At 43.4% G+C, this 12,816-nt stretch overlaps 1 protein-coding gene across 1 annotated transcript in view; it reads right to left on the bottom strand.

The window, feature by feature from the left end:
* Positions 1–12,816, bottom strand: part of VAX2 (ventral anterior homeobox 2) — a 30,295-nt gene that overhangs the window by 7,744 nt on the left and 9,735 nt on the right. Inside the window, exon 2 of the mRNA XM_012646455.1 lies at positions 3,764–3,951. Within this exon, the coding sequence (XP_012501909.1) occupies positions 3,764–3,951 (188 nt within the window). The remainder of the gene's footprint in view (positions 1–3,763; positions 3,952–12,816) is intronic.

Genomic DNA, 12,816 nt, shown 5'->3' on the forward strand with positions numbered 1-12,816 from the left:
GAGCAAGTTAATTAACCTCTCTGAGGCTCAGTTTACTGAAATGGGGATAACGTTACCCATAAAGCCATCTTCTTCTAAAGATTAAATCAGCTAATGAACGTGCCTGCTTTCAAACTTGCGCAAACTATTTAATTTTTCTGCGCCTTGGTTTCCTTTTCTTTAAAGTGGAAATAATAAAGACCTATTGTATAATAGCATAATATAAAATATACTTGCAATGTGTAAACTAGTTGATAAAAAATTTTTTATAGGGAAATAAAAAATACGTTTGGTCTTTGTGGGTTCCTGGCACACAGCTCCTAAAACCCTTGGAATTTCCTGAGTGATAAGAGTATTTTTTGTCACTTATAACAAGGCCCTTTGGATTACAGCTGAATTTATGCTAATGAGGTGACTCAGGGTGGACCTCTAGATAGTTTCAGGCAGGGGCTGGTCCCAGATAGGCCAAACATGTGATTGGATGATGGAAACGTTTGGCCTCTCCCCAGGGAGAGGAAAGGAGGGGGCTGGAGATTGGATTATAAAAACTCCTGAAGGACCAGGCCCAGAAACTTTCTGGCTTGGTGACCACGTGGGAGTGCTGGGGCAGAGTGGGGCACTGGAGAGGACAGGGCAGCTCCACAGCCTCCCTCTTACCTTGCCCTATATTCCTCTCTTCCATTTGACTGTTCCTGACTTGCATCCTTTACAATAAACCAGCAAATGTAAGTAAGTGGCCAGGAGCGGTGGCTCATGCCTGTAATCCTAGCACTTTGGGAGGCCAAGGCGGGAGGATTGCTTGAGACCAGGAGTTCGAGACCAGCCTGAGCAAGAGTGAGACCCCGTCTCTACAAAAAAAAAAAAAATCAGAAAAATGAGCCAGGGTGTGTGGTATGGGCCCGTAGTCTTAGCTACTGAAGATGGCTTGAGCCCAGGAGTTTGAGGTTGCAGTGAGCTATAGTGATGCCACTGCACTCTACCCAGGTGACAGAGTGAGACTCTGTCTCAAAAACAAAAATGTAAGTGAAGCATTTTCCCGAGTTCTGTGGGTCATTCTAGTGAATTATCAAACCTGACAAGAGTGACGTGGGAACCCCCAAATTTAGGGACAGTCATTGAGAAGTACAGGTGGTTTCTGGGACTTGTGACTAGCATTTACTGTGGCACTGTCTTGTGGGACTAAGCCCTTAACTTGTAGGGTATGTGCTGACTTTGGGAATTAGTGTCAGAATTGAATTGTTGGACACGCAGTTGATGTCGGTGACTCAGAGCATTGGCTGCTGGTGGTGTTGGAGCAAACACACCATAAGTTTGGTGTCAGAAGAAAAACCTCACAGCTTTCCCACAAGGCTGTGGTGAGGACTAAACTAGTTAGACTATGTCAAGCCCTTAGAACAGGGCCTGGTGCATAGGAAGCTCTCAGTAAATGTTGGCTGAACGTTACTTATGCTATCTGCACGCTCCAGGCTTGGGGACAGAGAAGGGAGGGTGGGGAGCAACAATGAGTGCATGGAGGACTCGCTGAGGGCTCTCTGTGTGCCTAGCTGTGTGCCGGGCTCCCAGGCAGGCCTGAAGAGGAGGTGTGGCCTTCAAACACATTCTCGTCCTTGGGAGGGGCATGCTGGTGGGGGCCCACCACAACACACAGATGCACACCCACCCCACACACACAGTTTACAGGGCAAGCCATGTGGAAAAGGTCTCTTGGGAAGAGGTCAAGAAGCCTTAGGAAGGCTTCCTGGAGGAACAGGGGCTTGGGCTTGCCCTCCAGGGGCAGCTAAATGTAGGGCGTATGGGCAGGGATGGGCTTTACTCAGAGCAAGCAAAGGGCGGAGAAGGAGCTGCAGGTTTGGGCACCTGAGGTACACAGACAGCATAGTCTCAGGGGAGAGTTTAGGGCAAAACCAGGTGAGGAGAGTGTGGTTAGGACAAAGAGAAGGAGTCGGTATTGACTTTCGGCCCAGTCCTAGGGTTTGAGGGTGTCTCCCTGACTTCCCCAGGAGCTCTGGCCTGGCCCAGCCACTGCAGCCTCTGCTCCAGCGCTGGCCTGGCTTCCCAGCCCCCTGTGGAGCCCAGCGGGAGGGAGGGCCGCAGGGTCGTTTGGGAGCTCTCCAGAGGCAGCTGGAGGAAAACAAGTGCAGGTGGAGATGACCAGCCCGGCAGGACAGCCCAGCAGCTGCTCGCCAGCAGGCCTTGCTCCCTGCCTGCACCTCCTCCTCCTCTTGCCCCTTCTCACCTCTCCCTCCACCCTACTCTTGTTTTTCCCAGGAGGGACCTGCTCAGCCCTCAAGGGGACCGGGACATCAGGTGCATGGGACTGCCCCCTCCCAAGGGTTGGGCTGCACAGCACTCTGCTGTGGAACTTGAGGAGCTGGAGAATTCTGCTTCGGGAAGCAGCAGGGGACAAGGACACCCAGGGAGGGACAGGAGCAGCGCTACAAGAGAGAAAGCCCTGCCCTCACAGCCTCTGGCTCTCCAGAAGGACATCAGCACATTGCTGCAGACCGGTGCTTCCTCATTCCCCTCCCTCCTCTCTTAACTCATGAACCATGTTTAGGCAGCTGCGTGCAGTACATCTATTGACTGCCCTCATATGTGAGATTAAGCTACTAGAGCTGTAGCTAAACTGAGGGTCTCTGAGCTATTCTTTGACAAGCCCAAGGAAAGTCACCCAGTTTATAGGCAGCATAAAGATTCGAGATTGCTTGTCCAAAGCCCAGCTCTGGGACTTACTAGTAGTATGACCTTGGGCATAACCTCTTCTCATCTGTAAAATGGGATAATATGGGTAGCTACATCATATGGTTGTTGGGATGAATAAGTTGATTAACATATGTAAAGCATTTAGTGTCTGGCATATGTAAGTATTGTTATTATTCTTATGTTTGAGACAGGGTTTCATTCTGTCACCCAGGCTGGAGTGCAGTGGTGTCATCATAGCTCACAGCAACCTCAAACTCCTGGGCTCAAGCGATCTTCCTGCCTCAGCCTTCAGGCACATGCCACCACACTCAGCTAATTTATTCTATTTTTTGTAGAGATGGAGTCTCACTATGTTGCCCAGGCTGGTCTCAAACTCCTAGCCTCAAGCAATCCTCCTGCCTCAGACTCCTAAAGTGCTGGGATCACAGGTATGAGCCACCATGCCCAGCCTATTACTATTATTATTATTTCATAGCTCTAGTACCAGCTGGAAGTGTCTCCATTCACACAGGGTAGCTGCTTAGTTTATAAAAGTTTTTTTCTTTTGAGTTAAGCATACTATGATTAAAATGCCAGCCCTTCCCGGGTGAAGGGGGAATATGGAAGACTCCTCCTCTCCAACAAGAGAGATTGAGGCACACTGAGATGAAGGAAAGGTGATGGAGGGTGGGAAAGGGCCCGGATGGGGAAGTGAGAGGTCCCCAGCCCAATTCTATTATGTCTCATCTCTCCCCAGCAAGCCAACCCCACATCACCCCATCTTGCAGGTCCTCTTACAAGCCAATGTCTCCTAAGCCACTCCCTGTGTCTCGAGTACCCCTCCCCCAGTTTCTCTGGCCTTTTCCCATTTTCCACCCAAAGTGCCTGATGTATCCAGAAGCGCCCCCATTGGCATCTGCTGACTCTCTCTTGTCAGCACTGTATTTATTTGCTTGGGTTTACCCGTAGCTTTAAGTCTTTCCCTCATGCATGTCTGAACTTCTCCAAAGTTGGGTCTCATTGTAGAAGACCGGGGGCCTCTATCCCAAGGAGTTCCCAGGCTGCCAGGACCGGGCGGAGTGGCCTGGCCCCAGCCTCTTACCTGGGTCTCGGAGAGGTTCAGCTGGCGGGCCAGCTCGGTGCGCTCGCGGCCCACCACGTACTGGCAGCGCTGGAACTCCATCTCCAGGCGGTACAGCTGCTCAGCAGTGAATGACGTGCGGGTCCGCTTGGGCCGGTCCAGGTCCAGGCCCTTGGGCAGGACAATTTCCCGAATGGTCCCCTTAGCGTCTGCAGGGGCCATGAAGGGAGCCAGGTTAGTTCATTAGCTAAGGAGTTAGGTTACCAACTAGCATCTTAATAAGAAGCAGTGTAATCTAACAGGGAGTTCCTCTGGCCTGGGCCTGGCTGTGTGACCTCTGACGAGTTGCTTACCTTCTCTGGGCTCAGATTTCTCAATCTCACCCAATGCAGGATACTGTGTCTAATGAGTATATGTATGTGAATGGGCCTCAGCCATGATTCTGTTCCCTCAGCAGAGTAAGGAACAAATGGGAAAAAATATGCTGAGGCCTCAGCATATTTCTAACCCGTCTACAGACGGGTTAGAAAAGATGGGTTAGAATTGGGTGTGATCAATCAAGTAAGGCTCACTGGAGGAGACGACCTAAACCATGTCCGAAGCCGTGTGTGAGTGTGTGTGTGGCAGGGGGTGGGGGGGTGAGCGCTCTGCTGGAGTCCATGAGAAGGCTGGCTGGTGTGGGGCAGAGGACAGACTGGGGAGCTCAGTCCTCAGGAAGACCCCCACTGCCAGTGCATCAAGCTATTGGGGTGCCTTCTTGGGGGGGACTGGGCCACTCCCCATGTACCTATTCTTGAAGAGCAGGGCCACCTCCTGGGCTCTGGACTAACACCATCTACACACAGGGTCTCCAATACTTTGGAGCCCACTTAAGAGAGATTGAAAACATTACAGCCATGTTCACCACATATTCCCACTTAAAGAACTTCGTAACAACACAAAGTATTCAGCAAAAGTCAAATATGTTTGGGGCAGTAGTGATTATATATACATATACATCAGCTTTAGCAATGGGGTAGGGATGAACCATGTTTGAGCCACACACACTGAGGGCTTGAAATCTAGTTATTAGAACATTTTATGTTAAAAATTAAATTCTGGAAATATGCAGCATCATATCCTGTAGGATTTACAAAACCACTCCCAACAGATGAAGTCCATAATAATGAAGCGAAACTAACAGAAATTTACCACTGCGTGGGAAGCGCCTTGGCTATGGGAAGCTTACCAACTCCAGGCAGCCCCAGGAAGCAGAAGGAAGAAAGCACCTTCCGCAGTTGCAGGGATTCCAGCCCCCTGCAGGGGGTGCCCACAGCCGGAGTTTGCAATGTGGCCAGAAGCTCAGTGGCAGTGGCTGCTCACATTCTAGTCATAATAACAGTTGACGCTTCCACAATACTTGCTCTGTGCCACGCACTGTGGATTTGTTTCTTGTTTTTTTGTTTTATAACATTTTTTTATAGACAGGGTCTCACTCTGTCATCCAGTCTGGAATGCAGTGGTGTGATCATAGCTCACTGCAGCCTTGAATTCCTGGGCTCAAGTGATCCTCCTGCCTCAGCCTCCTAAATGGCTGTAACTACAGATGTCTGCCACTGAGCCCAGCTAATTTTTAAAAATTTTTTTTAGAGATGGGGTCTGACTATGTTCCCCAGGCTGGTCTCAAACTCCTGGCCTCAAGCGATTCTCCCTCCTCAGCCTCCCTAAGTGCTGGGATTACAGGTGTGAGTCACCAGCACCCAGCCAGCCACCATATTAAGCACTTTAACCTTTTCAGTGTCTCCATGAATTTGGAACTATTATTATCCCCATTTTACAGATGAGGAAATGGAGGAATGAATTTTCAGTAATTTATTCAAGGTCATACTGACAGTGTTCAATAAACTCTTGAAACACCCTCATTTTACCTTATGAATACTCTCTGTTGGCAATAATTAACAATTCAATCGATAGATTATAATGAAGAGGACTTTGGTCATGAGTAAACAAATGGAATCTTCTGGATGGGCTTGTCATTCCTGGGAGAACATAATGAAAGGAGCTGCATTTGGGATGTGCTATCTGCCTGGAGGATCCTTGTGATCAGCAGGGATGGTTGGTCCTCCTTGGAGAGTCCCAGAGCTAGAGGTTAACCTGAGCCCCTCCTTCCCTCCAAAGCCCACCCCAGGAGACTGACTCTTCCCCTGCCAGTGCCAGTTCACACTCCCCCTCTGGGGAATGCTCTGGCTCCTCTTGGGTTCCTGGCTTGGAGTCCTAGCCCAGGTCTCAGAGGTTCCCAAGCACGTTCATGTTCACAATCAACCTCAGGGAGAAGGTGGATCTAAGTGGGGGCTGCAATCGCTGCTCAGAGGTGGCCCTCCTTCCCATCCCAGGCCAGGTCTGGCCAGGGCGCTGGGCAGAGCACATGGGACAGATATGGGCCCTGCTCTTGAAGTGTTGTAGGAACACAGGCCTCTTGGGACATCTCAAGCTCTCAGCTCCAATTCTTTCCCCATTCCAAAAAGATAGGATAATATTTGTGACCCCCTCGTGACTGGGTCAGTCCACTTTGGTTGGGCTCCACCATTTCCAATTGTGAGATCACAATACCCCAAGTGAATCCATCTCTGAAAACATTGGTTTTATTAAACATGTCCTGGGGGTATGGCTAGGAGGAAGGGTGCTGTCACATCTGTTGCTGGAAGCTTCATACCCTGCCCCTGAGTCAGCCTCCCGGAGACCACCCTGAGCTCTTGAGCCTGAGCCCCTGACTGTGAGGTCACACCATACACGGGTCCACCCTTTGCTCTTTGCATAAGAGCTCAAGTGAGCATTGCCACCTCAGGGAGCAGCCAAGGTCAGCCGTCTCCCTCAGGGTCAGGGGAGGCAAGAACCATACTAGAAAGGCAACCTCAGACTTGCCACCCCATAGCAAAGCATGCCATACAAACAAGTACCTGAAAAGATGTTCAACATCACTGGCCACTAGGGAAAAGCAAATTAAAGCCGCATTGAGAAACGCCTATTAGAATAACTAAACTAAAAAGTACCGAGAATGCCAAAGTTTGGTGAGGATGCAGAGAAACTGGATCTCTCATACACTGAGAGTGGGAATGGAAAATGGTACAGCCACTCTGGGAACCAGCCTGGAGATGTCTTAAACAGTTAGATAGATACTTACCACACAATGCAGTGACTGAACTCCTGGGCGCTCATGCTAGAGAAATGAAATCGTACGTTCACACAAAAACCTGTACACAAATGTTTATAGCAGCTTTATTTGTAAAAGCCCCCAAATGGAAACAAATAGGATGTCCTTCAATAGGAGAATGGTTAAACAAACTGTGGTACAACCATACCCTGCACTACAACTGAGCACTAAAAAGGAATAACTATTGATACACACAACAATTTATTCAGGGAAGTATACTGAATGAAAAATGCCAGTCCCCGAAAGTTATGTATCGTATGATTCCATGTATATACCATCAAAATCATAAAATTACAGAGGCGGAGAAACAGATCAGTTGTTGCCAGGGTTTGGGGATGGAGGAAGGACCTGACTATAAATGGGTAGCATGAGGAAGTTCCTTTGTGGTGACACAACAGTTCTGTATCTTGATTATGGTGGTGGTTAAATGGATTTATAAATGTGATTAAATGTCACAGTGCTATATACAAAGACCAAAAAATGAGTCTAAGGAAAAATGGGTGAAATCTGAAGAAGGTCTGTAGTCAAGTTAATTATTTTGTGCCAATGTCAATTTCCTGGTTTTGGCTGGGTGAGGTGGCTCACGCCTGTAATCCTAGCACTCTGGGAGGCCGAGGCAGGAGGATTGCTTGAGGTCAGGAGTTCCAGACCAGCCTGAGCAAGACCAAGACCCCTGTCTCTACAAAAAATAGAAAAATTAGGTGGGCGTCGTGGTGTGCACCTGTAATCTCAGCTACTCAGGAGGCTGAGGCAGGAGAATCGCTTCAGCGGAGTTTGACGTTGCTTTGAGGTAGGCTGATGCCACGGCACTCTAGCCCAGGTGACAGAGCAAGACTCCATCTCAAAAAAAGAAAAAAGAAAAGATTTCTGGTTTAGAGACTGTGCTATAGATATGTAAGATGCCACCATTGGGAGAAGCTGGGTGATGGATACACAGGAACTCTGTACTATTTTTATAACTTCTTGTGAGTCTATAATTGTTTCAAAATAAAAAGTTAACAACAACAACAAAAACATGCCATAAAGCTGGAGTGATGTGTTGTCACAGAAATTGACAAATCCATATACAATAGTGTTTCCCCAAAGTGCTCCTACATTCCACTTGTGGTTTCTAAGATGATTTTATTTATTTATTTTTTTTGAGACAAAGTCTGGCTCTGTTGCCCTGGCTAGAGTGCCGTGGCATCAGCCTAGCTCACAGCAACCTCAAACTCCTGGGCTCAAGCAATCCTCCTGCCTCAGCCTCCCGAGTAGCTGGGACTACAGGCATGCGCCACCATGCCTGGCTAATTTTTTCTACATATTTTTAGTTGTCCAATTAATTTCTTTCTAATTTTAGTAGAGACGGGGTCTCGCTCTTGCTCAGGCTGGTTTCGAACTCCTGAGCTCAAACAATCCGCCTGCCTCGGCCTCCCAGAGTGCTAGGATTACAGGCGTGAGCCACCGCGCCCGGCTATGATTTTAAATGGTACATAAATAAACATTTGTCATTTCAAAAGTTATGTACTTATTTTAATATTTACTAGAAAAAATTTTAAACCCATGATTTTACATGCTTAGGATGAGGCTAAAGTGGGTATCTAATTTTAAAATGCATTATGCTAAAATATTAAGTAAAATGGAATATAACAGAAATGAAGATGGTATGCAAATGACTGAATATTGAGAAATAACAGAATGAAGACTACACTAATGGACACATGTATGTGCAATGACAGAGTTTAGGATAAAGGGGCATTCTAGATGGGAAAAGATTGGTCTAGGTAAGTAGATTAGTGACCATAAATTACCTGTTTGGAATAAAATTAAGTTAAATTACTTTCTCACACCATAAATAACAATAAATTTCAAATAGATTAAAGAGCAAATCCTAGATGTTAAAATAATAAAGGCATTACAAGAAAACATAGAAGGATATTTTTAGAATCCTAGGCTTGAGAGGAACTTTCTAAGCAAAATACTAAACTGGAGGCTGTGAAGGAAACAAAAGATGTATTTGACTATATTAAAGCTGTAACTGCCTAGTTACCAAAAATAAATAAATAAATAAAGCTAAAAACTTGTATGACAAAAGCACCAAAACCAAGGTAAAGTACAAGAAAGATTTGAAGAAAATATTTTTAAAGGAGCGAAGAAATAATATTCAGAATATATAAAATGCAATTATAAATAAATAAATTTTTAAAAAGGGAAATAGTCTAATAAAAAATGGTGAAGTAATTAATCTGGGTCATTCACAGAAAAAGACATCTAAATGGCCAATAAATGTATAAAAAGATGAGCACAGCTTCACAGTAACCAGGATAAGGCAAGTTCAAGCAACAATGGAAAGCCCATTATCTCCCATAAGATTGGAAAGGCATTATTCAGGATTAGAAAACAATGACACAGATAGGGAAATCATACTACCATACATTGTTAATAGAACCATACATGATTACAACCTTTTAAATCTGTGTTTCTCAAGATTAAAGATGCACACAACTTTTGCTCCAGGGATTTTATTTTAGTAAATATTTGTGATAGAGAAACACAGACTCATGTGCTCCAAAGTATATATAACAACAATGTTTGTTGCAGCACTGCTCAAAATATTGAAAATTTGAAAGCATCTTCGATGGTCCTCACAAAGGAAGTGTCTGAAGAAATTATGGTACATTCATCCTATAAAATGCCATGTAGCAATTAAAAAGAAATGAGGCAATATCTATATGAACTGACATTAAGTTCATGAAAGTAAGTTATAGAATAACTAAACTGTACATATTCAACATATGTTTAATATGCACCTAAGTGCCAAATACTATTCTAGGGTCTTGAAATACAGAAATGAGCAAAATAGAAAAGGTGTGCTCCTGTAGACCTTGTACTGGGGAGGGAGACAGGTAATTTAAAAAGATGTAATGATGAATGCTGGGAAGACAATCAAACAAGATAAGGGGATATTACTGTCCCTCCCCTAAATAAGCAAAACCCAATAATCACTGTGTGCATGTGTGTGTTGCTGCACCCCTTTCTCCCTGCTGTGATGATCCTGGACATAGGGCTTTAGGGGTGTATTGGGAGAGGTTTGTCACTTCATTTCTGACCTAGCACCAGGTAGTCAGTCCCTCTGTACAACAACCTGCTAAGGTGCTGACTTTTAAGTGTGTAAAATCCTTCCTGTCCCAACTTACAAATATAATGTGATTACTATAAAATTTCCTTATGAAAAATGTGTTCCCCCATTGATTAGAAAAATTGAAAATGGAAGAATAGTTAAGAAAAATGTTAAAGAATGAGGAGTGAATACTTGTGTTACAGACAGGGTTATTAAAGACATGGCTTTTGGACAATTAGCTCATTATTTGGAATAAAGTAATTTATCTCACACTGCATGCAAAAATAAACAGAAGATAGATTAAAAATTTAAATGTAAAAAAGAAAGCTCTAGAAATCGAAGAAAAATATAGAATAATTTTTTAAAATAAAATAAATGACAGATTTGAGTACCTAAAAATCAAAGCTTCTGCAGGGTGAAAGAAGACAGTTAAAGGACAAATGACAAACTGGGAGAAAATATTCATAATGCATAATAGCATCCTATTGTCTGGTATACACATAGCCTCTGTAGACCAGTGAGTAAAGTCGAGCAGTCCAGTGGGAAACTGAACAAATTATTCAGACAAGAAGAAATACAAGTGGCTAATAAACTCAAGCTCAGAGAGAATCAGGGAAATGAAAGTTAGAATAGCAATGAGATAACTTTTTTGGGGGAGATGCCATATTTTTATCTATCAGACTGGGAAAATTGTGCTGGCAAAGGTGAGTGGAATTAGGGTCTCTCAAGCTCTGTTATTAAGAATATAAACTGGTACAACATAAGTTTTTTGCAGGGCAATTTCATAATGCCTACCTAAATTAAAAATGCATAGTTTCTTTTTCCCAGAATTTTTATAGAGTTTTCTATCCCAGAGAAATATTGGCATACACGGGGGGGGGAGGGGGAGGAGGGCGGCGAGAAAAAACTGAATGTTTAACAACAGGAAAATGGTTGGTGAAATCACAGTACAGTCATGCCTTCTGGCTACTATGTAGACTAACAAACATGAGGTCCATCTCCAGGTACCAACCTGGATGAATGTTCATTATATACTGATAAGTGAAAACAGCAAGTGTGTATAAACCCATTTTTATAAAAAAGCAAAAAAGTAACACTAAACTCTGTGTGTGTGTTTGTACCCTTATTAGGACCAAGTCTGACAGGATAAGCACCTCCACTCTCCTGTTGCCTCTGGGAATGGAAACTGTGAAGAAAGATTTCTCCCGTCTTTGTGTACTTCTTTATTATTTGTTTTGCTGTAAAGACGATGTAATAAAATTTTTTTCTAAGAAAAAATTTTTAATACATATATATATAACATTTAAACATTGGATGGAGATTTCTCTAATTAGGAGCTAAAATCTAGAAGCCCAAAAGAAAACAACCACTAGATGTAATTACAGTTTAAATTTCAGTTCAGAAAACAAAAATCTCAGAAGCAAAATTTAAAAAAAAGAAAAACTGAGGGATGTTTGTAACACATGTCACAGAAAAAGGGCTGATTTCCTTAGTATATAAATAGCACTTACAACTGTAAGAAAACAGTAAGCAATCTAATAGAGAAATGGCTAAATATACGAATAAGTAATTCACAGAAGAGAAAATTAAAATGAAGAATAAATATATGAAAACATGCTTAATCTCACCAGCAATTAAAAATGCCAATAAAAGTAAGTTTTTCTCAATTGAAAAAATTTCACTCTAAAATATTGAATATATCCTTGGTTGGTAGGTTGTGGAGAAATGGCACATTTATATATGATTTCTGAGAGTATTAATTAGTACAACATTTTTAGCTTAAAATTTGGAAATACTCATCATAACTTTAAGTGTATCTACTTAGATTTTAAAAGTTCACTTCTAGGAATTTATCCTGTAATTGTACTCATACCATGTACATGTACATGTAAAATGATCCTTATTTTAAACATTATGACAAATTTCAAACGTATACAAAATTAGAGAGAATAGTATAATGAGCTCAGATATAACTATCCCTCAACTTCAACTATCATAAACTCAGGAACAATCTTATTTCTTCTATGCTGCCATAATTTTTAGCAAATCTGAGACATCATATTATTTTACCCATAAATATTTTAATATGTAGCTGTAAAAAAAAAAGACTCCTTTAAAAAACTTACCTTCTATTAATACTATTATCACAACAAAAAATTGACAATGATTCCTTAACATAATAAAATATCTCACCTGTTTTTACATTTTTCAAATTCTCTAATAAATGATTTTTTCCTTTTTTTAGACATAGGGTCTTGCTCAGCCAGGCTGGGGTGCAGTGGCAGGATCATAGCTCACTGCAGCCTCAAACTTCTGGGCTCAAGTGATCCTCCTGCCTCAGCCTCCTGAGTAGCTGGGACTACAGGTGTGTGCCACCACACTTGGCTAATTTTTCTTATTTTTTGTAGAGACGTTGTCTCACTATGTTGACCAGACTGTTCTCAAACTACTGGCCTCAAGAGATCCTTCCTTCTTAGTCTCCCAAAGTGCTGGGATTACAGGAGTGAGCTACCATGCCTAGGCCATAAATGAGATTTAAAAAAATCATTTGTTCTTGGCCGGGCGCGGTGGCTCACGCCTGTAATCCTAGCACTCTGGGAGGCCGAGACGGGTGGATCGCTCAAGGTCAGGAGTTCCAGACCAGCCTGAGCAAGAGTGAGACCCCATCTCTATTAAAAAATAGAAAGAAATTATCTGGACAACTAAAAAAATATATATATATATAGAAAAAATTAGCTGGGCATGGTGGCGCATGCCTGTAGTCCCAGCTACAGGAGGCTGAGG

The sequence above is a fragment of the Propithecus coquereli genome, unplaced genomic scaffold (assembly GCF_000956105.1).
Source record: "Propithecus coquereli isolate 6110/MARCELLA unplaced genomic scaffold, Pcoq_1.0 Scaffold243, whole genome shotgun sequence".
NCBI lineage: Eukaryota > Metazoa > Chordata > Mammalia > Primates > Indriidae > Propithecus > Propithecus coquereli.